The sequence below is a fragment of the Protopterus annectens genome, chromosome 3.part0 (assembly GCF_019279795.1).
Source record: "Protopterus annectens isolate FY-2018-M chromosome 3.part0, PAN1.0, whole genome shotgun sequence".
NCBI lineage: Eukaryota > Metazoa > Chordata > Ceratodontiformes > Protopteridae > Protopterus > Protopterus annectens.
In genome coordinates this window covers 1,569,041,634-1,569,068,358 of record NC_056731.1, presented here as the reverse complement: position 1 = coordinate 1,569,068,358, position 26,725 = coordinate 1,569,041,634, and the positions used below count along the sequence as shown (strand labels likewise).

The window sequence follows — 26,725 nt, the reverse complement described above, 5'->3', positions numbered from 1 at the left end:
GAAGCGGAGGCCTCGGCCCGCCGCTTGTGGTGCTTCTCCCTCCGTTTCTCCCTCCTGGCCTCCCTGTTCTCCGGCGCTTTAGCGGGAGTTTGAGTCCCGGCCGGGGGAAGGGGGGCAAGAGTGGCAGTTACCATAGGCTGTGGAAGTGCCACGGGAGGAGCGGGGGCCGAAGCCGAGTCCGGGGGCAAAAGTCCAGCCAGGACCAGCTTCGACCTCCGCTCTTTCAGTGCCCTGGGGTTGAACGCTGCACAAATGGTACAGCCTGAGGTAAGGTGTTCAACCCCAAGGCACCGAATGCACCGAGTGTGGCCATCAGCCGGGGTGAGCTTATGGCCACACTCGGTACATTTTGAAAAAATGGCTTTTGGGGCCTCTGACATACTGGAGGGAAGAAAAGTACTACGCAAGCACACAGGCCCCAAAACACTAACACACACACTCACTAACGACCAGCGAGGGGAGGGAAAAAAACTATATAAAAGGTACAAATAATAAAGGGAACCTAACACTTACACACTGTTTTAAAACTAAGACAGAGAAAGGGTAAGAAAAACACTTATCTTGACAAATCGCTAAGAGCTCTGAAAAATCCAGCTACTCACAAGCGCGGCAAACTAGATCTGAGGTCATGGAGGGTTAGCAGGGGATTATGGGTGAGGGGAGGAGCTAGGAGCTCGGATCCATTGGCTATGAAACAAGTTTCCGGCTCGGATCCGATATCGGATCCAAGACCCACAGGTTGCTGACAAATGAAGTCCCTACTTCAGATCTTACATTAAGGCAAAAAAATTAAGAATAATTAAAAACAACAAAAGGCTTCTGGATGAAAAAAGGACTCTAGCACTTCAACATACAGCCCTCAAGGAGTAAAACAAATAACAGCACATACTAACATCTTATATAGTAATTATATAAAACAATTATTAATTAATCAATTATACAATAAACTAAATTAAGTATTTTCAATTCACCACAGAGTTTAAACCAAAAGGTGACAGTATATTAAATTTTAAAATAAAAATTGATTATATAAAAGCTTTTCTTTTAAAAGACAATTTTCCCCAACCCTCTCGCAAACTTGTTCAAGAATACAACCCTGCAATAGAGAAGAATTACTATCACATTTATCCTTAAAATGCATAGCAATGGGACACTCCACTTTTTGTTTTTTAATGTATTTCATCTGGAAGTCTTTTGCTGTTTTTTATTATTTTCTTTTTTTTTTCTATTTTTACTGCATTTGTGGTTGGTAAAAAAAATAAGAAACTTACAAGAGATAAAAAGGACAATTGCTAGGAATGGCAAGACAGAAAAAGACAACAAACAGACTTTTATGACCAACCAGATAGACTCTGAAATCCTGGCTTCTTTGGAACCTCCAAACATTGTAATGAATGAGCAATAAACATCACTGATATTATTGGGACGGATATTCAACCTGCTGGTACTACTCTTGACAGAAATGCTAATTCCCAGAACAAAACTGACCTAGCAACATGGTACACTGAGCAGGATTTTCCTTTGGCTATCAGAGTAGCCCCTCCAGGCAAAACTCTACAAAAGAAAGAAATAAGATCATCATAGGTCTACTTCAAACAACAGACATCCAAGGAATAAGAGGGGATGGTGAACTCCTACCGGAAAACACCATGTCCTAAGGAGATAAAGAGACCTGAACAAGATAACAAAGGGACACAAGAATTACCTCCTAGGAGTACAGCACCATCCCCATGGCAGATACCTCAGGGAATTAGATCCAGCCCCCAGTAACCCACAGAAAATCAAAATACGAAAACACTCCAAGATGCCATTTATAGAAAATGAAACAAAAGTGTTGAAAAAAGGGCTGACATTTATGCCCCATGGGAGGATCAACTTGGTTAACACCATTATCCACCTTAAGCTGTTTTGCAGGAAGCTGAACTTGAAAAATCTTTTTTTCATGAAAGCAGAATGAAATTTGGGCATGTCAGACAAGATGAGGACCATGAAATGGGGAATGGAATAATCAGCCATGAGTCTAAATGGAAGAAATCAAGTACATTTTGCCCACCTCTCTACCCAGCTATATAGGTATATGAGGAAAAATGTGAGGAGGGCATTTGCAGAATTTTTAGCAAGCCCTGCAAAAGAAAGCTTTATAACCTGTCCCAAAATGAACTAGCAGTATTAAAAAGTCTTAGCATTGATAAAAGGAGGACAGAGATGAAGGAGGACAAAGGTGGGGATATCTTCATCACCAATACTGAGTCCTACAACCAGAAAACTGAGATAATGTTGGGAAATCAGGACTTCTACTAAAAGGTGGACATTGAACATACCACCCAAGCCAAGAAACTGGTAAACACATGCATTGCTACTCTGAATTTAGGTAATCTACTTGATGATTTGGTTAATTTTCTCACAGTCACTCAACTGAGGATACCCCCGTTTTTTTTGTATCCCTAAGCCACACAAAACCTTGGTCACTCCCATTTTGTCCAGTGGTAGCTGGAGGAGGTTCTGCCACTGAGTCCCTATTGATTTATTTGGAATTTAAAATAAAAGACATTCCCAGAAATGTTCTATCATACATCTTAGACACGCTTGACTTTCTGACAAAGATTAGAAAAACTAGGATCAAGCAAGACACTGTACTTGTCACCACTGATGTAGAAGCACTTTACAAAGTATTTCCACATGAGTACTGCATTGAGACAGTTAAAGAATTCATGGGCACTAGGACTTCCACCAACCTCAAGGAAGTACATGCAATAGATAAGCTTCTGGACACAGTACTTAAAAACAACTACTTTCATTTTAACCAGTGATGGTACAAACAAACAAGGGGAATAGCCATGGAAGCAACAATGGTCCTAAGCCTGGCAAACATAGTGTTAGCCAAGAAGGAAGAAAATACCATCTACATCTCTCTGAGTATTTCTCATATATGAGCTGTTATTTTTGCTTTACTGATGATATTTTCATCTCATGGAAGAGTTTGGTGGAAAAACTTAAGACATTCTTTGACTACACTGAAAAGTCGACAGACTTCCTTCTTCTTCTTCCGGCTGCTCCCATTAGGGGTCGTCACAGTGGATCATCTGTTTCCATTTCTTCCTGTCCTCTGCATCCTGCTCTGTCACAACAACCACCTGCATATCCTCTCTCACCATATCCATAAACCTTATCATAGGCCTTCCTCTTTTCCAGTTACCTGGCAGCTTCATCCTTAGCATCTTTTTCCCAATATACTCTGCATTCCTCCTCAGCATATGTCCAAACCAACATAATCTTGCCTCTCTGGCTTTGTCTCTAAACCTTCCAACCTGGGCTGACTCTCTAATATACTTATTCTTAATCCTGTCCACCCTCGCCACACCCAGTGCAAATCTTCACATCTTTAACTCTGCCACATCCAGCTCTGACCCCTGCCTTTTTGTCAATGCCACTGTCTCCAACCCATATAACATAGCTGGTCTCACTACCCTCTTGCAGACATTCCCTTTCACTCTTACTGGTACTCATCTGTCACAAATCACTCCTGACACTCCTCCACCCACTCTATCCTGTCTGTACTCTCTTCTTCACATCTCTTCCACACTCAGAATTACTCTGAACTGTTGATCCCAAGTATTTAAACTCATCCACCCTTGCCACCTTAACTCCCTGTATCCTCACCATTCTTCTATTCTTCCTCTCATTCACACACATATATTCTGTCTTAGTCCTGCTGACCTTCAATCCACTTCTCTCTAGAGCATATCTCCACCTCTCCAGGGTCTCCTCCACCTGTTCCTTACTCTCACTACAGATCACAATGTCATCTGCAAACATCATAGTCCACGGGGACTCCTGTCTGATCTCATCTGTCAACCTGTCCATCACCATTGCAAATAAGAAAGGGCTCAGAGCTGATCCTTGATGTAATCCCACCTCCACCTTAAACGCATCAGTCACTTCCACCGCAGACCTCACCACTGTCACACCACCCTTGTACATATCCTGTACCACTCTTATATACTTCTCTGACACTCCTGACTTCCTCATACAATACACAACTCCTCTCTAGGCACCCTGCCATATGCTTTCTCTAAGTCCACAAAGACACAATGCAACACCTTCTGACCTTCTCTGTACTTCTCCATCAACAGTTTCAGAGCAAACGTCACATCTGTAGTGCTCTTTCCTGGCATGAAACCATACTGATGATCACTAAGCATCACCTCCCTTCTTAATCTAGCTTCCACTACTCTTTCCCATAACCTCATGCTGTGACTGATCAATTTAAGCCCTCTGTAGTTATTACAGTTCTGCACATCACCCTTATTATTAAAAATCGGTACCAAAACACTTTTTCTCCATTCCTCAGGCATCCTCTCACTTTCCAAGATTTCATTAAACAACCTAGTTAAAAACTCCACTGCCATTTCACCTAAACACCTCCATGCTTCCACAGGTATGTCATCTGGACCAACAACCTTTCCATTCTTCATCCTCTTCATAGCTATCCTTACTTCCTCCTTGCTAATCCACTGCACTTCATGATTCACTATCCACACATCATCCAACCTTCTCTCCCTCTCATTCTCTTCATTCATCAGCCCATCAAAGTACTCTTTCCATATACTCAACACACTTTTCTCGCTTGTGAGTACGTTTCCCTCATTATCCTTTATCACCCTTACCTGCTGCACATTTTTACATCTGTCTAGCCAATCGGTACAGGTCCTTTTATCCCTCCTTAGTGTTCAACCTTTCATATAACTCTTCATACGCCTTATCCTTAGCCTTCACCATCTCTCTCTTTGCCATGCACCTCATCTCCTTATACTCCTGTCTACTTTCTTCCTCTCTCTGACAATCCCACTTCTTCTCCAACCTCTTTCTCTGTATACTCTCCTGTACGTCCTCATTCCACCACCAGGACTCCTTGTCCTCCGTCCTCTTTCCAGATGTCACACCAAGCACATTTCTAGCCATCTCCCTTACTAGCTCTGCTGTAGTTACCCAGCTATTCGGTAACTCTTCACTGCCACCCAGTGCCTGTCTTAACTCTTCCCTGAACTCCACCTCACAATTACCCTTTTTCAATTTCCTCCATTTGATCCTTGGTGCTGCCCTCACACTCCTCTTCCTCTTCTTGATCACCAGTGTCATCCTACAAACCACCATCTTATGCTGCCTAACCACACTTTCCCCTACCACCTCCAAACTAGTAACCTCCAAACTCTGAATCCCTCCCAGTTCGGGTTTGTGAAAGGCAGATCATGCCTCCTGGACCTGATTGACGACTCTGAGGCAGTCATCAAAACCGTAGATGAGGTTAAAGTGGTTCACACAGCCTATCTTGACCTCGCCAAGGCTTTCAACACCATCCCCCATTCTGGAATTATAGCTAAACTCACTAAACTAGGTATAAATCCCTATGTCACAAGCTGGGTTGCCAAGTGGCTCACTGACAGAACCCACACTGTAAAAGTTGCAGACTCCAAATCTGACCTCAAAGCAGTGACAAGTGGAGTACCACAGGGTTCTGTCCTGGGACCTCTCCTGTTTGGTATCTACTTCTCTTAAGTACAGGCTAACACAGAAGGCCTCTGGCTAACGAAGTTCGCAGATGACTGCAAACAAGAAGGCATAGTCAAGTCCCCAAATGATGTGGACATCCTACAGAAGGGCCTCACTGAGACAGATGCCTGGTGTCAGAGCCATGGCCTCAAGCTCAATGCCAAAAAGTGCAGTGGCATCCCCTTTGGTAAAAACTCTGTACCCATGAACTACCACATAGGCAGCAATCTACTTAACACTGAATGCCTGATAAGAGACCTTGGGACTCAGGTGGACATTAGTCTCTCCTTTGATAGTCACATCACCACAGTAGTCAGGAAGTACTTCTACATGGCACACCTCATCATAAAAGGGTTCTCATCCAGGAAAAAAGAGGTCATTGTTCCCCTCTACTGACACTCATTAGACCCATTATAGAGTACAACGCCCCTTTTGGAATGTACCTCACAAGACATCTGCAGCAGCTGGAAAGGCCACAGAAGTACCTCACAAAGAGGATTACTGGCCTCAAACAAATGCCCTACACAGACCGCCTCAAAAAACTCCAGCTTTATTCCGTAGCATATCGCCTACTCCGAGGTGATCTCTGCCTAACATATAAAGCTATGTCAAACCCAGAGCTGCTGGACATGCTACACCTAAAGAAATCCCAATCTCTCCGAGCTACACACTCTAGGCACCTAAACCTTGTCACCATAACAAACAGGACATGCTGGAGGGATAGAATCTTGTCCCAGAGACTTCCCATACTATAGAACAGGCTACCCATGTACGCCAAGCAAAGTTCTTCATTAGCACTCTTCAAGAAAAATCTTAATGAGTAGATGGGAAATAGGAAATACACCCCAGGGATCACTTCTGTGTCTCTGCTCGACAGTAGCACAGGAAAATAACTTTCTTGGGTGACGTAAGCTAGGGAACCTTGTTGGCTAGACTTACGTAGGCCCTTGGGCTGATAGCCTAGTACCTACCTATGAACCTATGAACCACTTTACAGTCTCCAGTCTCCTTCAGACTGGCCCTTCTACATAAGATATAATCCACCTGTGTGCAACTTCCTTCACTCTTGTATGTCACCCTATGCTCCTCCCTCTTGTTAAAATACGTATTCACCACAGCCAGACTTCCTACATTTCACTAACCACTACAGCTTTAAAAAGGTAGAATTTCTGGATCTCACCATTTACAAAAAAGAAAGTGATGCAGTGTTAAACAATGACCTGTTTATTAAACAGTTGAGCATAATGGTTAAAGAGTTTACCTTACAGAGAAAAGATGCAAGGTTTGATTCTCAGATGGGATAATTGGCTAGGCTTAAAATGGCCTAGAAGGGCAGTTAGCCTTATATTAACTTATGAAAACCCACAGGGGTCAACCTGTTACTACATGCAAACCGTATGCACCCCAAAATTACAAATAAAAATGTTCTAAAGTCAAAAGAGATGAGGATAGCTTGTGTATATGGGAAAATGATGCGGTTTCTATATAACCTCTTTTGAACATAACCAGTCTTGAAATTATCACTATGTCAAGAGAGGTAGGATATTCAGGTATTAACAGAATGGGAACCAAAGTTCACGGTAAATTAGTAGCAGGAATAAAAAAAAAACTCTTACTAGATTTAATCTATGTCAGAGCAAGAACAAGATCTGAGGTAATACTGAGTTTTACAGGGGGTAATAGGTAAGGAGACGAGCTTGAGCTTGAGATGAAGATGGATCTGAGGTTGGATCCAATGACCCATCAATTAAGGAACAGATGAGAGACAACATCAGATATGATGCTTTGGAAGACATGCCTCATACAACAGAAACAATGTGTCTTTAGGAACAAGCATGGATAATTAGCTGTGTGTAACCCAGTTTGCTTCAATAAATAATCCACAAAACATAACATTGACACTAAGAGCATAGAAGGAGTGTGCTACTGACCTGGGTCTGAGTCTCCAACCTCCACACCCAAATTAGACTGCACACTGTTCACTCGCATAACCACACCACTTTCTCCATGAACCAATAATGTCTCCCAGTGCCCCTCTATCCACAGTAACTGCCTTTCACTTAAAGTATTATTTTTCACATACACACAATTTCCAGGGAAGGCTGTTGAATCCCCCAATTCCACACAGCTTTCTTCCTGAGCCTGGTAGTATTGCCACCACTCTGTATGCTCTGATTGTGCCACTTGATATCTTTTTTACAGGTAGTCGCCAGAAGCAGTCTCGACGATGTGGCCCCACAGTTTGTTATTCCTCAGTGCAAAAAGTTATCCTCTTCTCAATTAAGCAAATGAGTGCATAAATACTTTTGTAATAAATAGATACGAGCCACAATAACGTAAAAATAATTAAAATTGGTTTTAGTTAAATATTGAAGAAAATCTTCCTCCAACTATCCAAGTTTCCTAGCTAGCTGCTGCAAGGAGTACTGTCCCTTAAAATGACCAGCTAATTTCCACAGATAGGCTGTTCTCACAGCTAGTCCACATTTGTTTCTCAACACTTCATTAAGTCAGAATTATATCGCCAAAGTCCTTGTGTGATTTCATTGTTGCTACAGAGACTGGTCATAAACCAGCTAGCCTCACACCCATCAAAACAGTAAGAATTTGTCTGAATACCTTTACATCTGTTTCTTCTTTAATTGCATCCCAAATTGGTCTTAAAAAGTGTCAGTGCCCATTGCTTTCCAGTGCTGTTTCATTCTCTTCTGTTTTCTTAGGAGAAAGTGCCATCCTGTCTGTAAATTATCCCCTCACTCTGTCCTTTAACATCTGGACAAACAAAATTGTTTACTATGCAACATATATATATTGCAAAACAACATGCCAGAAACAGAAGAATAAACAACATACAAAGAGGAATACATTTTGTTTGCTTCAGCCTAGCATAAGTACATTTCATAAACATTTACGTTTAGCCTGGCATCACCTCTGGCTTCACAAGCTGCTAGCTGGAGATTATATCCTGCAGGACTTCTTCATACATGTATGAGAGTTCCCACTCACTATGACATTACTGCAGCCATAGTAACAAGGGCTCACGCAGTTAGTCATCTGCATGATCAGGGAACCACCGAATATGATTAAGTATGAACTCTGCATCAGTTCCACTCATTATCAATAAAGGAAAGGAGTGAAGACAGAAAATGTAGGCTGTCATCTGTCACAGAAGGAATGGGAGTCACCAATAATTTGAGCTGTAGGATGAATGATAAAAAAAATGGTTTCATGGCAGTCACTCAAAAAATACAGTTTTGTTAGTAAACCTACCATGACAGTAGATGTCTGGATGATCATTGCTGCAGTATCCTTAGCTACATTTGTTACATGCTGCACACGATGTAGCAGCTGGCCATCTTCTAAAACTTAAGGCATATTCCACTTACTCAAACCTTTATCGCCTCATGAAGAGCTGAAGAAAAACAATGGTTTGGGCACCATACCCTTCACAGCTTTCATACCAATTGAGAGAGAAGGGAGGCTGCAGCCTTGAAAGAGGTCAATGCAAGGAGAAGAAAAATTCAAGTCCTCACCCTGGCAATTACAATATATAAAAGTAAGAGGGCTAGAGGGAGGGTAGGGCTACCACAGCAGTGATCATTCAAACATCTATACTGTTATGGTAAGTTTACTTACACACCTGTACAATGTTCATCACTTGATCAAAGCTGCAGTAGCCTTAGCAATATTGGAAGACCATTATAGTTTATACTGACTGGAAGGAGAAAGTTTGCGGGTCAAGGAGCCCCTGGAAAATAGTCCTAACAAAGCCTGTCCTACACCCGGAGAAGAAATCTAGTTTCTAGTGCTTTGTAATGGTATGTACAGAAGACAAAGTTGCTGCTTCTAGAGCACTTTTAGAATCCAATCCTTTCCAAAAAGCCACAAATGAAACCAAGGCCTTGCTAGAATGAACCTTGTCCCTGCCTGGAATTATTATGGTAGGTATAAAAAAGGTAAAAGCATGAAACAACCATTTGAAGATAGTCTGCTTTAGCAAGTTTGCCCTTTTTTCTTAACTTCATAAGAAATGCATAACTGATCAGAGTTTCTGAACATTCTTAGTTCTATGAAGATAATATCTGAGTTGTCTGTGAAAATCCAGAATATGGAGAATTGTGCCTCCTTCATTCTTAGGTACTGGAAAGAAGACTGAAAGATGGATAGCTTGGCTCAAAGTAAACTGGGTGATCACTTTACGCATAAATGAAGTATTAGTTTTCAAGGAAACCTCTGTCTTTGTGGAAAATGAGGTAAGGATGACCCACCATGAGAACTTGCAATTTAGACACTCTTCTTATAGAAGTAAGAGCAAGCAACATAACTGTTTCCCTATGTAAAGAATTTCAAATCAGCCGAAGTGGGTTCAAATGGAGCAAGATTTAATTTTTCCAAAAACAAAGTAAAGCTTACAAGGAGGAGCCACCTATTTTCTAGGTAGCCTGCTATGTAATATTTTTTTCAAAAACATTTAACAAGGAAATGCATTGAAACGGGTTGTTCTAGTGCAAACATGCAGAAATGGCCAATGTGTAACTTGATAGAGTGGTAAGAAAGGCCAAAGTATAACAACTCACACAAATATTATAGAACTAGAGAAAAACTTGCTTTAAAAAGGTCCTTGTTCTTGTCTTAGCACCAACTAAGAAATCTTTTCCATTTGCTAATATATGATTTCCTAGTGGCAGGTTTATTTTCCTCCTTTAATACCTGATGCATGTCCTTAGAAAAAAATAGATGCCTAAAATATATTACAACTCTATAATCTATACAGTTAGTTGAAGTTGTTTAGAGTTTGGGTGCATCTAATGTACCTTGTCTTATGCAAGTGGGTTCAGTCTGTGGGGAAGCTTTTGGTAGCTGCCATAGCCCATTTCCAAAAGAAAGGAGAACCACTGTGCCCTGGGCCAGAAGGGAGTCAATACAATAATATTTGGAGAGCCTTTCTGAATCTTCTGAATGACCCTGGATATCAGTAGAAAAGGTAGAATAGCATACAAGAACATTCCTGTCCACTGAAATTAAAATTCATCTGTTTGCCTAGCCTTCTTGCATGGAATAGTGGAGCAGAATTTTGCCAGTTGATTGTTGTGAATGGAAACAAAGAGATCTGTCTGAGGTGTTCTCCACAGATGGAACAATTCCTGGAAGACCACCTGAATCAATTTCCATTTATGAGGTTTTGTCCTTACCGTATTCAGCTTGTCCGCCATAAAATGTTGCGATGCCAAGAAGTAAGATGACCACAGAGTGAGAATATGCTGAAAAGATATATCCCATGCTACTATGGCAAGTCTGCACAGAAGTTAAGCTCCAGTTCTCCTTTGTTTGTTTATGTACTACATTATCATGTTGTCATAACACAACTGTTGAAAACAGTCCCACTGATCATATATGACTGACAGAGTTAAGCGCATTGATTACTGCCAACATTGCTTTTATGTTTATGTGATTTGGTCTGTCCTTTTTATTTCATATAACCTGCACTATTACACCCATATACACTGCTCCCCAAGCAAAGTCTGAAGAGTCTGTAGTTGCAGACTGAGATGGAGCTAGAAAAGAAAGTGGAAAACCTGGATTCAAATAAATATAGTCTCTCCACTAAAGGAGTTTCTTTTATATAAATCCCAAAACAGAAACCTGGAATGTCAGAGGATGGCGAAGTTAGGACCATACTGATTTTGGGTACAACTGAATTTTTCTCATGCAAAGTCTGGCTAGAGGAATCATCAGAATCATGTATGCCATGAAATCCAGTAGCATGAAGCATTCCCTTGCTGAGGCCTTGGACAGAGTAGAAAAGCTCAAGAATATATATCTATACAGAGCTTTTTTTTCCCCCCTGCAGATTAAATACTCTTTGAATTGAGGAATCTAAGACACACTGTAGGAAATTAATTCTGTGGGAAGGAATTAAACAAGACTTTTGCATTTTCTCCTGAAACACTAGTCTGAGAAGTAAAGGTGTGCAAACCTGGGATTTTTAGACTCCAATTAAAGCCAGGCAGAGCACACAATCACAGCAGTAGCTCTGTTAAAACTAACTACATCTGGGAGTCCAGAGGCAATTATTTAAGTAACAAAAAATACTACAGTTACAGCCAAACGGATCTATTTTAAATGATCGAACAATCACTACATCAAACCACATAATATCAAGGCGAAAGGATCGAATACTTTAAACATTGAATGCTAACTTTGAATCTAAGCACACTGAATTGCATTAGTTGGCCAACTTGTAAAAGAACTACGCATATGTCGTGATAATGGAAGCTGTCAATTTGTATAATAATCTATTTGACTTGTACAATTTGACTGTGTATTATTACTGTCACAGCTAAGGTGAATACAATATTGAGCTTTGTACAGCACTTTTATTTTCCATGTACATGTGGCATGGAAAATTTTAATTAAACATTTTGTTTCTTTATTCACCAGGTTACGATAATATCTAAGATGCTGGCCAGCTAATGCCTGACCAGGACCTAAAGAAGGAATCAAGCTTATTGTGCTTTGTAAAGTATGTGCAGAGGATCGAGTAGAACGAAAATTTCTAGAATCCAACCCTTTCCAAAAAGCCAAAGATGAAGGCAAGGCCATGGTAGAGTAGGCCTTGATCATGCCAATTGATTATTCAGAGAAGATGTACATTTGTGAGGATCTGCCCTGGTCCTGATCACCTGATCAGTTTGTATGCCACATAATTCTGGTCTGAAAGAATGTAGGATGCCTGTAGGTTGAGATTGTGAAGCTATATCCCAAGCTAATGTGGTTAGACTGCAAAGGGGTATGACCTGGTTCTCACTTGCTTGTTGATGTGCACCACATGAATGTGGTACTGAATGTAACCACTTGAAGAGGTCCCCAGGACCAAAGATGGTTTAGAGAGTTAAGTGACTTCACTAGGTCAAACATCTCCTTGATATTCATGTGCTTGTCTCTGTCCTTAGTGTCCCACGCTTCTGCACTTTTGTCCATCATGAAATTGCTTCCCAAGTAAAGTCTGAGGTATCTGTGGTGAGAGGCAGAACAGAAGACCTGGATTTAAGGATGTCTGTTGTCTTGACCAAATGATTTATCTTCTGACAAACCTCACCACTGAGATTTGAAAAGATAAAGGGTGTGGTATTGGGACCACATAGACTTCAGATACCACTGTATTTTTCTCATGTGTAAGTCTTGACAGGGGTATCATGAGAATCATAAATGTCATGAGACCCAAATCCTGAAGTATTCCACTGCAATGACCGAAGTCTGAGTGGAAAAGTTTACAACTAGATATAGATCTATTTTTCCTGTGGAAGAAAAGCTCTTTGAACGGAGGTGTCTAGTATACATTCCAAGAACACAATATTATGTGAATGAGTCAAGAAAAACTTTTGAATTTTGGAATCCCAGCTTGTGAAAGAGATTTCTCACTCAAGATAGAGACACCTGACACATTAACAAAGACTCTGCAAAGATAAGCAAGTTGTCCAAGTATGGAAAAATATGAATACCCCCTAGCCTGCAATGAGCTATAAGAGCTGGATTCTTTGAAAACACCTTTGGTGCAGTGATAGACAGAGAACTGTTAATGTGATCTAGTCACACAAAATCTTAAGCAACGTCTGAAGTCTGAATGAATAGGGATTTGATTATATGCATATTTTAAGTCCAGTGTTACCAGGAATCTTGAAAGAGAAAGAAGTAAAACACCATGAAGTGACATCATTTTGAGCACTATTACAATCAGGTTTAGGAAAGGAAGATCCAGAACTGGTCTTCAAGCATTCTCTTTCTTTGGCACTAAAAACATCCTTGAATACCCTTCCCCCACAAAAGAACAAGAATGAGGACAAAGTCATTCTATCACTCTCTGGGGCAGCATGTGATAAAGAACTGGAAGAAACAAAAGAATCTGATCTGTAGGATGACTAATGACCTCTGTGAATGAAGGAATTTCCTCCCACAGCCATCTGTAACCTTGATGAATGACTTTTAGAACCCATTTGTCTGAAACAATTTGTTGCCAAAGAAGAAAAATGGAGATTCAGACTTTCTGAAGGAAAAAAGGAACCAGGGTAGGAGGGGACACAAGGTATTTTGACTAGTTATTCAGACTTCTTGGACTGCCCTATATTTAGGAGATTTGAGACTTATTTTTGGAATACCCTTGCCATTTCTTCTTAAATGTCTGTTTGTCTGTATCTTGTTGAGACTACTTATTCTGCTTTTTGCCAAAATTGGACGAGGAGCTAGAAAATCTGTTGGAAAATTTGGAAAAGGACAGGTGAAAAAAATCAGCTTGCAATTTTCAACCCACTTTTCGATCACCTCTGCAGAAGAGGGACCATATACTAAATCTCTATGCAAGGGTGAATTTAAAATCTAATTTTAACATTAATTGGGAGGTTCTGAGAATGCAGCCATGCAGACTTCCTTAAAGCAATTCCAACGGCCATAGTCCTGGAAGAAGTATCAGCACAGTTATGCACATAGTAAATAATGAGAAGTGACATGTGCAATAGAAGAAACTAAGTTATTTCAAGCAGATATTTCTTCACAAGAAGAAAAGCAGATAAAAGATTCCTCATACTTTCGCAATTAGTCAGAACAAATTTTAAAATATGAGTCTGACAATTCAAAATTCTTAAACTGAAAGTTTATAGAAGTATACACTGTTTTCCTCTTAACTATCAATAATTTTCCTATCCTTATCAGAAAAAGTAGTATTGGAACCGGCTAAGTGCTTATCAACAGTGAGTCAGGTTTGGGAATAGTGTATAAAAATTTAAAAGACTGAGGGACTTTGTACATTTAATCTGCCATTTTAGGGACAGGTGTTTGGCTATCAGGAAAATAGCAGGTGTAATACACACATCTTGTAAAACAAACAGAACAGGAGGAATGTGTGTAGGATCTGGAAAATAATTCTGTAACAACTCATAGTAGTTTTTGAGGGAGGGAAAAGCCTCAGTGTTCTCCCATTGAAAACAATCGCACATTCAAACAAAAATATCAGAGAAAGGGAAACTCCCACAGGGAGAATCAGAAATGGTGCTCTCCATTGAATATGAAGCAGAAATCTTGAGGAAAAACCCTATATCCATCCCTTCATCTTCCAGTTCAGATTCAGAATGTTGAATCTCTTCAGGAAAAAAGGTATTGCTCTTTCTTTTATCAGAAACTACTTTATCAGAAGGAACGATAGCCTGAATTAAACCCTGAGCCAGACCCAGTAGACTCCTCCTATCCAAAGAAATCTGAGGAGAAGTAGAATCATGCTTGGCTTTCTGCTTCTTCTTGACAGGAAAAATGGGGACAACAGTGTTACTAATGGCAGCAGCTTTCCCAGGGATGGGTACAAAATTCTGACACAACAGGCAAAACTTTCCTGTTCCCCTCTCCGAGGACCAACAAGATTGGTTCTCCCTTGCTCACTGAGGGGACCCCAACAGCCTCAGAGGACATGGTTACCCCCCCCCCCCAGTCCATAGTGACTGTAGATGCTATGCCAGAGATATTTGGAGTAAAGCAAGAGCAGTATGAGGTACAACAAATGGCCACACCAGGGTCACCCACCTGAAGCTGAGGCAAGTTGCTAGCGTGCTGTGCTGGCAAAGGCTGTTTGCTTATTTTTTTCTTTTTGTGGCTGGACGAAGGACCAACCATGGGACAGGTAGTCTGTTTCATGGTCAAGACAAAAAGTGTGCCCCTTTCCTGGGGAAGAGCAGCAGCAAATGCTGGTAAAAACTACCAGCCTATAAAAGTTCCTTTTTGTCCAAATAACACGGTAAAAAAAAACTTTAAAATACTATGCCAGCACCATAAAAGTAAAATGGGGACAACCATGTTACTTATGGCAGCAGCAGCTTCCCTAGGGATGGGTATTGCATTCTGACAGAAAAAAACAAGTGCTCTGTTTAAAAGTGCATTATAATCTGTGACAGTTTGTTAAAACACAACACTCCCAGCTTTAAAATAACTTTCCTTTAGATGAACGTGATAAAACAGCAACACAAATAAGAAAATGGAAGTTTTCCCCCCAAAGGTAACTTATCTGCACAGCAAAGGAAAAGAACAAGCTGACCGTCAATTCTCAAAAGCCTCAGAAGAGTACTCTTCAGTGGCAGTAAAACTCTGAAGTGCTTCGCACCCCAAATTGTATTCTACTCAGCTAAGTTCAAGCTGCCTGGCAGTTTGTGCCTATGGAAGGTGCTCCAAAGCTCTGGAAGATGGCCACATGTTGTATACTTGGCAGGATATAACCCGTACAGTTAAAGCAAAGGCTACTGCAGCAGTGATTAATGTGATGAACATCTCTAAGTGTGATCCAGACACAAGAAACCTTAAAGAGCATTTGAAGTCTAGTGCTACAGGAATGTGATGATAACATCCTTTAAATGTAAAACCATTAAAAAAGAGAGATGAGAGGTAAATGAAAGTTATGTACTTACCATAATGTTAAATCCATCCATACAGCCATCCAGAACTCCTTTTTTCCCATTTTTGCACATGGGGTCGGGGTGTCACTTCAACAGTGACAATCACCTAGGGCCAAGGTTTACACTGCTGAGTGGATAGCCCTGCCACAGAAAGCTAAATCTATGTTGTCTTCTCTTATCTGGCTTAATGGATGTGTTATCAGGCCTGACTGGAGCTGACACAGGTGTCATTTTCAGGCTCTTGGAACCAGGTCTCAGTTCCAGCCCTGCCCATAATTCCCTATTGTCCCTACAATATTTCAGATCAAGTTTGCCCACTTGTAGCTTATACTTCTACCAAAACCACTAAAAGGTGGAATTAATAAAACAGTGAGAAGGGTGAAAACCCCAGCACAAGGCTGAATACTTGACAAAGCCTTGGAGAGGTCATATTCGCCAGACAAGAGACATTTTCTGACAATTAGATAAAGGGGGCAGAGGGAGGTAAGGTTCAGATGGACAGAAGAAGGCAACACAGATCTAGAATTATGGTAAATACATAACTTTCGTATCCAATGTTGTTTCTTCCATCAGACTCAATGGATGGGACAGATTCCCCAGCTACTAACAATCCGGGGTAGAATTTTTCCAAGCTGGCTGCACACTGATCAACAGCTTAACTTCAGCTCTTCTAGTGTGAAAAAAGAAAATGAAAGACAAAGGTCCTTAACTTTCTCACTTTTAGTAAATTCAGTTACTGGCTAGTAAGTATACTGCAAAGATGCCAGCAAAGAAGAAACTAAGACAGTCTGAAAGAAAATCAACTAGAAAAGATGAAGAGAAAACACTGACTGGGAAGAATCCTGCAGCTGTTCATCAAAAAGCAGTTCAAGCTCCAGTTTTGGTGCAAGACATGGCTTCCAGTAAACTAGAGGAAAAAAAAATAAGTCAAATGTGTTCACACCTGATTGAAATGCATGAAACACTGAAGGAGTATATCAACTCAAATAACAAAAAGCTGGAAATAAACAGAAGAAGCTTTAAATAGATATCAGATGAACTAATAAAACTGCAAAAATCAGAGGTCAAAATGAAGAAAAGGCTGGCTCAATATGAGACTGTTCAAGAAGAGATGTTTCAAAAATGGTAGAATTAGAGGTCAGAGCACACTGGGAAGATCTGAGATTTTCTGCTGCATGGCAGAAACTAGAAGGAAAAGACTGTATTAATTTAATGAAGGCACAGGTAAGAAGCTGGACTGGTATTCCATAGCATAAACTGTTAACTGAAAGGGCACACAGTGTGTATGCTCCAAATCTGGTTATGAGAAAGCAGCAAAGACATGTACTAGTAAAGATGCAAATCTACCAGTAGAAAGAGTAGATCTTAACAAATAGACAGGCTTGCCAGTGAAATTGTTTCCATTATTTCAAAGGATAATGCATGAGAGACAGAGAAAAGCACAAGAGTTGACTAGAAGAATTAGGAGTACATTGGAAATGAACTGAAGTTTGGATCTGGGAGATGGAGATTAACAGGAAGAAGACCAGCAACACAGAAATTATTGAGTAAATGTCACACTGCAAATCTAGCTGATGCCCTTCCCATTGCTATTCAGCATTTGGAGACCGATTTACTGTTGATCTGTGCACTACTCCTGATACCACGCAGTTGCAACTCATTGAGCTTTAGAACAGTGACTTAAGAAAGCCTTCACAGACAACATTCTTCTGAATTTCTACAAATCTATAGTACTTGTTTCTGCAGAAATATATCCAAGTATCATAGCAAATGATATGAAATAGCATAGTCTTCTACAAATATTATCTTTGTTGTTTACTGGACATTTTGGCAACACTTGTCTAAAATGAAGAATGTGAAAAGCAAATCTACATTTGTTAGCACAGATGCACATCTGGCAGATACACCTTACATTGCCACTTCAACAGTTGGCACAGCAATGTCAGACATCTCATTAACTGTGGTCTTGCAAGTAACACATTATAACAGCTTTTTATTCTGACTTTTGACATTTGTTGTATGCTTTTTGCTAAAACTTCACTTGGATTTGAGTAGTTATAACATTTTTAAAACTAATATGCATATTTGCACCATTACATTTGCGCTATTGTAGCAAGGATACTAGCTGTAAATTTCTCAGGTTGTAAGCTTGTTTCCAGTCTGGCAAGAATACAGATGTGATTCTGAAACCAGCAGTATTTTTTTTGTTCTGTGACTGAGATGCACCACTAGCTGTGGAGTCTATAAAAAGTAAACACATCTTCAATATGGTAATATGCCCCCCCCCCCCTCCGAGCCTCTCCAGGTAAGGTAAGTGGCCCTCAAACTGAAAAGGTTGGATACCACTGCCCTAGGTCCTCACAACACTTTTCCTCATAAATGTCACTAAAATTCCCCAAAATGTTACAGAATCCTCACAGGGCTAAGGATCAGTTTACGGTAAAGCATAGTGTCTAATAAGTGGTTAAAGGAGATGAGACGGATTGGTCTCAATTGTTGATAGAAAAATACATTTTTTTGGGAAAACATCACAAACAAACAATCTGACGACTAAAGAACAGGTCCCACTAGCAAAACACTAAAGTAAAGTATTTTCTTTTTCCTAAGAAAAACACAGTTTTACACAGGAATTCACCAAGAGCAGAGCACCCATACAACTTAAGCTCTGAGGAAACTTTCTCTTGGGTCAGGTAGTCCAAAGGGCAGAAATGTCCTAAATTAAAATACTGCACAAAACATTTATTTTTAAAAAAATAAAAATAAGTGGAAAGTAATCACCTATGGAGAACTTATCTACTCATCTTAGAGGAAGAGGTAGCAAGCTTTCAATCTCTGAAGCCTGCAGGAGGACACTCTTCAGCAGCAAGAAAGTTCTGAAGGTTTGGCCCCCTAGCCACTAATTTTCTCTGCATTCATCATGCATACCAGTGGCTGGTGTGTGTAGATTCATAGGTTCATAGGTTAATGACCTTGGGGCCTTTACAAGCCTAGCCATAGGAATACCCTGGCATAGTGTCACACGACCTTAGTTCCCAGTGCCTTTGCCGAGTAGAGCCATTGGTGTTATCCCCAGGGTGAACTGTCTGTTTCCCATACATTCATCAGGATTTCCCTTGAAGAGGGTCAGCGAGGTGCTCTGCTTGACATGTATGGGAAGTCTGTTCCATAGCTTGGGCAGTCTGTGAGTTATGAACCTGCCCCTCCAGCATGTTCTGTTAATTGTGGTAATGAGGTTGAGGTCTCCGGAGAATGTGGTGCTGAGGGATTGGAATTTCTTTAGATGTAGCATTTCTAACAGAGCTGGGTTAGACATGGCTTTGTAAGTCAAGCAGAGATCGCCTCTAAGTAGGTGATATGAGACAGAGAATAGCTGGAGTTTTTTGAGTCTGTCCATACAGGACACATGTTTACGGCCTAGGATCCTCTTTGTGAGGTACTTTTGTGGCCTGTTGTTGCAGGTGTCTAGTGAGGTACATGCCAATTGTACTCGATGATTGGCCTAATGAGGAAAGAGTAGAGGGAGACAATGACCTCTTTCTTCCTTGATGCAAAACCCTTAGTAATGAGATGTGCCACATAGTAGGACTTTCTGATCACAGTGGCAATGTGGTGATCAAAAGAGAGGTTGCTGTCAACCTGTGTTCCCAGATCTCTTATAACATCTTCTGTGTTCAGTGGACTACCATCAGTGTGGTAATTCATGGGAACCGGGTTTTTCCCAAAGGGGATGACAATACCTTTTTTGGCATTGAGCTTAAGGCCATGGTTCTGACACCAGTCGTTGGTCTCAGTGAGGCCATTCTGTAGGATGTTAACATCACTTGGGGAGTTAATAATAGAGAACAAAAATACACAGAGCCAGCAAACAGTGTCCAAAGTAATGTAATGAATGATAGTGAAAGTGAATTTGGCAGAAGCATGTTCTAAGTGATGTTTGTACAGAGGTTGTGTCATTGTGGCTCATTTTATGTAGGACAAACATCTAGACCACTCAAAATCAGGATTTCGGAACATATCAGTAACATTAAGAACAAAAGGCTAAATAATGCTCTGTACAAACATCACTTAGAACATGCTTCTGCCAAATTCACTTTCACTATCATTGATAAAATAGTAGGCAGTAAGCAAAATAAAATTGGTTTACACTCCATTCTAAATACTAAAGAAAAAAAGTGGATAATTAAACTAGGGGGATTATTCCCACCTGGTCTTAATGAAAATCTCTGATTGAACTCAATTAATCAATAATGATTTTATATGTGGGGGTATATATACCTTTGTTCACCATTATGTATGTAACCAACACTGATGAAGGCTGTGGTTTCCTGCCGAAACCGGTTTGTTTTTTCTGTAATGACCTAATATTCATTACATTACTTTGGACACTGTTTGCTGGCTCTGTGTATTTTTGTTCTACATTGGATGGTTGGTGAGCCGTGCAATTGCCCTACGTGCTGTTGTATTTTTCTTTTGAGTTAATAATAGCTCCCAACTTGCAATCATCTGTGAACTTTGTCAGCCAGAGTCCCTTCGTGTTGGCCTGGACTTCAGAGAAGTAGACACCAAACAGGAGAGGACCCAGGACCGAACCCTGTGGGACTCCACTCGTGACTAATCGGCAGTCTGACCTGGATTCAGCTACTTTCACACTGTTGGTTCTATTTGTGAGCCAGTTTGCAACCTACCTAGTGATATAGGGGTTGATGCCAAGCTTAGTGAGTTTTTCTATGATTCCTGAGTGGGGAATGGTATCAAAATCCTTGGCCAGATCAAGATAGGCTGTATGGACCGTCTTGCCTTCATCCACAGCTCTGTTGACTGACTCAAAGAAGTCGACCAAGTTGAGCAGGCATGAGCTAACCTTCACAAAACCAAAATGTGTGGGATCCGGAGTTTGAGATTCCCTATATCCTTGTTGATTAGGTCCATGATGATGTTTTTCCATAGCTCTGCATATCAGACTCGTCAGGCTAATGGGGCGATAGTTCCCAGGGTCTGTAGTCACTCCTCCTTTGTGAAGAGGGATAACTGTAGCAGTGTGCCATTTGGCAGGGACAAAGCCTGAGGTGAGGCTGTGATTGAACAGAGCACACAGGTGAGGTACCAGTTCACTCTGTAGTTCATGTAGAACACAACCAAGGATATTGTCAGATCCTATAGAAGCTGTATTCTTGGCCTTAGACAGTGCTGTTTTAACCTGTGCAACAATAATATTGGGTGCCTGGCAATCTACTGGCATTGTGATTGGTCCTTTGGGGGGGGGGGGGGTAAAGTTGGCACTGAATCTGTTGGCCAGTATACTGGCAATATATGCTGGCTCGGTATAGGAGGTACCATTGTGCAGTAGCTCAAAGCAAATTTGGGTATTGCCATGGAGATTCTTTACATAACTATAGAAGTCCTTGTGGTTGTCTTTACTATCTGCTGCAATTCTGTTTTCATACCTAGCTTTAGAGGACTTGATGAGGAATCTCAACTTTTGTTGAGGCAAATAAGGGAGTTTTTCCAGTCCTGGGACTTCACCTTATTCTACATCAGTTTCCTCCTTCTGTTGTAGAGTTTGTTTATGGCAGGGGACCACCAGATTGCCTTCCTTTTTTTGGAGGAGAATGTCTTGGTTCTATTGGGTATGGCGAGATCCATGCATTTGTGTACATGTTCATGTTCGTACAGTGCATTGGTGAATGATTCTGCAATCACGCAACTATTCTCCATTTGCATGGGTGCCGTGAAGTTAGTCACCTCTGTTTTTAGAATCCCAAAGTTAGCTTTGGAGAAGTTTTCCATGGTGGCTACCTTTGCTGGGGGGGTGGGAGGGATGTGGATTTCCAAGATAATTAGTTTGTGGTTGGAGCTAACCAGGGAGATTCAGATTCAGCTCTAAAGCTTTGGACAGCTGGTCAGGAGGGCCAGTCCTTGGCAGGAAATCCCACATTGTTTTAGGCTACTGCAGCAGTGATCTCATGATGAACATCTATAACTGCTTGGATACAAAATATGATCCCCAAAGTTTACACTTCAGCTCAGGGGAAGGCACCACACTTTTAATGTACATGTAGTCTGGGCACCTCCTCATTTCTGGTAAACGTACACAGGACTGCCACTTGAAATTATGTTGTCATGGCCAGCTGGGTCTTACCATTAAAGGAACTACATACTGAATGTTTCTAATACATCCAGATCTATTTTACAAAGTCAGTGTTTTGCATCATAGTGCAATACTTTTTTAGTTCTGTCACATGGAATTCTATTTTTATTAAACATTTGTTAACTAGGAAAGACAGCTGGTTCATAGACCTTTCTCAGGCACAATCTGGGCTACAACATTAAAGGTAAAAGCAAAACACATGCACAATTTCATAAAGCCAGTCAAATAGCATCTTTTTAAAAGCTGAAAGGAAACTAAGTTACATGGAGAAAACTTGCACAGATAAGGCGAGAACATGTCAACTCCACACAGACAGTGACTGGAACTCAGAACTGAACACAAACCTCAAAGCTATGAGAAGGACAATATCTCATTTAGCACCATGCAGCCCAACATATGATGCTGTGCTTTATGTACAAATGTACTACCTTTTAGTACCTAGTAAACTGGGCTCAAAGGAAAGCTACAAGGTGATGCATAATGCACTACAGGGTTACTCATCTGGCAATAATAACATAAAAATCATCATATACCAGTCAACTCCCTACCTTGGATCTTGTAATGTACAGCTGGATCCCAGTAAGCACATGTCCTTCATGTATTGTTCCTGTCTACCCCTTTGTAGTGAAGTCAGTGCCAATTTTGTAATGCCATCTATTTTATGATTATACAGTCAGTATAATTCAGTAGCCCAAGAAAAAAAGGAAGAGTCTGACTCAGCACAGGTACAGACTGATGACATTCCATGTTAGAGGATTTTTCTTTCTTTTGGCCACTTTCTATTTTCCCTTCCAAAAAAACAGTTTCCATATCCTAATAACAGATTTATGTATCTTTTTAAGGACACTGACTGGCTACATGAAGAAGAGGCAAATGGATGCCCACAGATGAAATCAGAAATCATCTACATCAAATGTACCTGGAATAGATTCAGAGCACCACAATCAGGACTGGACAGGAGAGCTATAACTGGATCTTCACCACTTTACCTGCATCAAGTGAACTACTGAGCATTCTCTACTCTTTAGTCAAGCTGCCTTACCTGCTACCCTCATATACTTGAATTTGTTCACACTTTCTATTCACTTCTTCTATAAGAAAACTTTATCATTTGATCTCCACACCTCTACAACCTATTATAGCTATTAAATTAAACAAACCTGTTTTATTAGATGGAGGTAGTCCAAGTAACTGTTGGAAAAACACTTCTCTTTCTTCTTTGCTGGGCAACTCAACCTTAAAAATACAGGGATGTTCTGTTTCTGGAAAGGGATCCGCAATCTACTGACAGAAAAGGTATTTTTGAAGATGAAAATGCATTACATACTTGACTAAATTAAGCAAACATTAAGAGCATTTTATCATTTGAAAACAGAACACTTTACCTGTTTGGGCAACTCCTCACCATCTGACTCACGTACTGTCAGCAACAGAAGTGGCACAAATGGATCTGAATCACATGTTGCCAGCAATAAAAGTGGCAGTGATGGATCTATGTCTCTTACAAGTCTTATGAACAAACTTTGTAAACGAGGTGCTGCAGATTTCCAGAAATAATCAATCCCTGGGATATACAGAATACTTGGCACTGTCCTCTTAGCTGTATGGAAAGCCTGCAAGAAGAAGAAAGGAAACATGGCATAAAAATGGAAAACCTTAAAAATAACAAAGAAAGCATTGTACTAAAAGGTTATTTGTTGTATGATACTTATTTCAATTTATTAAGTAGGTGGTCCCAGTAAGCACACAAGGGTTTAATTTTATGTAAGATATTAGGAAATAGCACAGTTCAGGGAAATCTGTAGAACGTTTTAACTGGAGCAGTACAGAGAGGCATTACAGTAACAAAACAATTATAACATTTTATGCAATGCTAAAAAAACAGATCAGTATAAAACTACACCTTTGCATTAGATAGGTTCAGAGTGTGCATTTGAAATTGCTTGTATGTGGGAAAAGAGAAAGGTATACATCACCTTCCTTATTCTTTCATGAAAAGCGACAGCAAACCCAGTTAGTAACATAACAAATATACTCTTCCTTTCTGTCAGAGGAACTCTCCTGCCAAAGTAATAGCCTGCAAGAAGCTATGTACGCAACTAAATATACAGAGCACAAGCAGGTTGTAGTAAGGAAAGTGAAAAATTAGGTCAGAATCAAAATAAATAATAAAAAAATTAATGGCTACAGGACCAGTGGGGATTAACCTAAGCACATTTTCCCGTAGGGAACAGAAACAGCTAAAATATAAATAACGCATTTTAGTATGGGTTGAGGGCACTTCTGTGACTTTATGATGAGCATTCTAAACAGCACCTAAAACAGAATATTTTGCTGAAATCCCATATTTATCCCACTGAATGGCACCAGTTCGTATACCAGGCAATTTGAGAGGGAAACTAGGCTCACACTACAGAATGCGTACTGATTAAACAAGCTGAATTTAGAGCACTTTATGCTTTCTGTAAACTGATTATATCTTGTGCTGTACTGATATGCACTGACCACCATAAAACATAATCCCACATGAATGTCTATCATAAATATGTGAGAACATCACCCCCTGTACTGTATAACTGCAGAGGAAGGAAAGTGGAACTACTAAAACTGACACATGAACCACTCCCTCCCTGGATGCAATGTCTTATGTTACCTGTATGTATATAACAGCAGGTCATAAGAGTACATACAGAATAGTTCAGTGCAGTGCATGTTCTGAAAATGCACCCTTTAGTTTCTGCTTCCTGCCTCTTGACACAGTTATGTTTTATGGCACCTCAAAGTACACTTGTAAGGCCTGATCACATAACATCTGTTTGCCATACAAGAGACTATTGTCGAAGCTGGGCAGATGTTATCACCATCCTTGTGAATATCAGCATGACTCAACAAATCAATCATAAATAACAGATGAGAATACAATAAACATGAGCTTGCCACCATCTGAGAGAGAATGTAATCCACCTTTGGAGTCTGTGCTCCAAAAAGTGCAAGGACTACATAAATTAAAAGCACCTGAAGAAATTTCATAACTATTGAATATGTTTATTGGGCACCAAGTTGACTTGCACTTATTTCCTATTCATAAAGTGAGTAGGTATGAACTTGTAAAAAATTAATGTATGTGAATTTCTGCATAAACATTTGTGTCTTCTGTTTGAGGCCTGGAAAAATAAACAGGTAGGCCATAGACATTCAGGATAAAGTACAGTTATATTAAGCAAACTTACTATAACGGTATATGTTTGAATGTTCACTGCTGCAGTAGCCTTAGCTATAAGAGTTATATCCTGTCAAGGATATAACAATTGACTAGCTTCCAAAGCTTCAGGAAACCTTTCACGTGTCCAAACTTTCAAGCAGCTTGAGCTGAGCTGACTAAAAGATAAGTTTGGGAGCCAAGCCCTAGAGAGGGAGGCTGAGCCCTGAAAGAGCAATCCTAGGAACAACAACAAAAAAAAAATGTCCACACCCTGTCATAAGAAATACACCAAAAAAAACAAAGGAGCTGGACAGAGCAGATACTGCAGCAGTGACTATTCAAACATATTTACACACCTTTACTATGTTCAACATATTAATCTCTGTTGCAGTAGCCTTAGCTATATGGGTAAAATATTCTAGCTTACTACATTTGGAAGGTGGAAGGAGATGAGTCCAAGAGTTCCAAGAGAATGGTCCTAGCAAACCTGACCTGGACCTAGAAAAGGAATCAAGCTTATAGTGTTTTGTAAAAGTATGTGCAAAGGACAAAATAGCAGCTTCTAGAACACTTCTAGAATCCAACCCTTTCCAAAAAGCCATTGAGGGAGCCAAGACCATGGTAGATTAGGCCTTGACCCCTACTTAGAATAGTTTTGTTACAGTGAGTATAAGAAAAGGTAGTAGCCTTAGGCAACCATTTTGAAAAGTCCGTTTTGACACAGTGTTCCCTTCTTCTTACTCTCACAAGAAATGATCCATTGATCCTAAGATCTTAAAGATTTAGTTCTGTCAAGACAGTACCTGAGCTGTCTGTGGAAAGCCAAGATACAGAGTATCTTTTCTACCTCATTTTTAGTTTCAGGAATGAAAGTGGGAAGATGGACAATTTGGCTTAAAGTAAACTTGGATACCACTTTAGGCATAAAAGAAAGAATAGTTCTCAAAGAATCCCCTTCCCTGTGGAAAATGAGATAAGGTTGACTCACCATAAGAGCTCGCAACTCACATATCCTTCATGCAGAGATCAGAGCAATCAGTAAAACTGTTTTTCATGTTAAAAACCTCAACTCAGCCAGATTAGCTGGTTCAAATGGAGCAAGAGTTAGCTTCCCTAATACAAAATTAATATCCCAAGGTGAGGGCGCATGTTTACTTGGAGGATCTTGAGCAAACCCTTTTCAAAAACATTTTCACAAAAGACTGCATTGAAAGAGGAGGTTCCATGGGCAGACATGCTGAAATGGCAGATAAATAAATCTTGACAGAGTAATAAGAAAGGCCATTGGATAGTAACAATCGTAAATATTGTAAAACCAAAGAACAACTAGCCCTGAATGGGTGCTGGGTCTGTTGTTGGCACCAACTAGAAAACCTTTTCTACTTGCTAATATAT

At 40.3% G+C, this 26,725-nt stretch overlaps 1 protein-coding gene across 1 annotated transcript in view; it reads right to left on the bottom strand.

The window, feature by feature from the left end:
- Nucleotides 1–26,725, bottom strand: part of LOC122797128 — a 189,236-nt gene that overhangs the window by 57,181 nt on the left and 105,330 nt on the right. The window contains exons 2-3 of the mRNA XM_044065925.1: nucleotides 23,514–23,741; nucleotides 23,289–23,409 (exon numbers count right to left, since the gene is read on the bottom strand). Of these exons, the coding sequence (XP_043921860.1) occupies nucleotides 23,289–23,409; nucleotides 23,514–23,741 (349 nt within the window). The remainder of the gene's footprint in view (nucleotides 1–23,288; nucleotides 23,410–23,513; nucleotides 23,742–26,725) is intronic.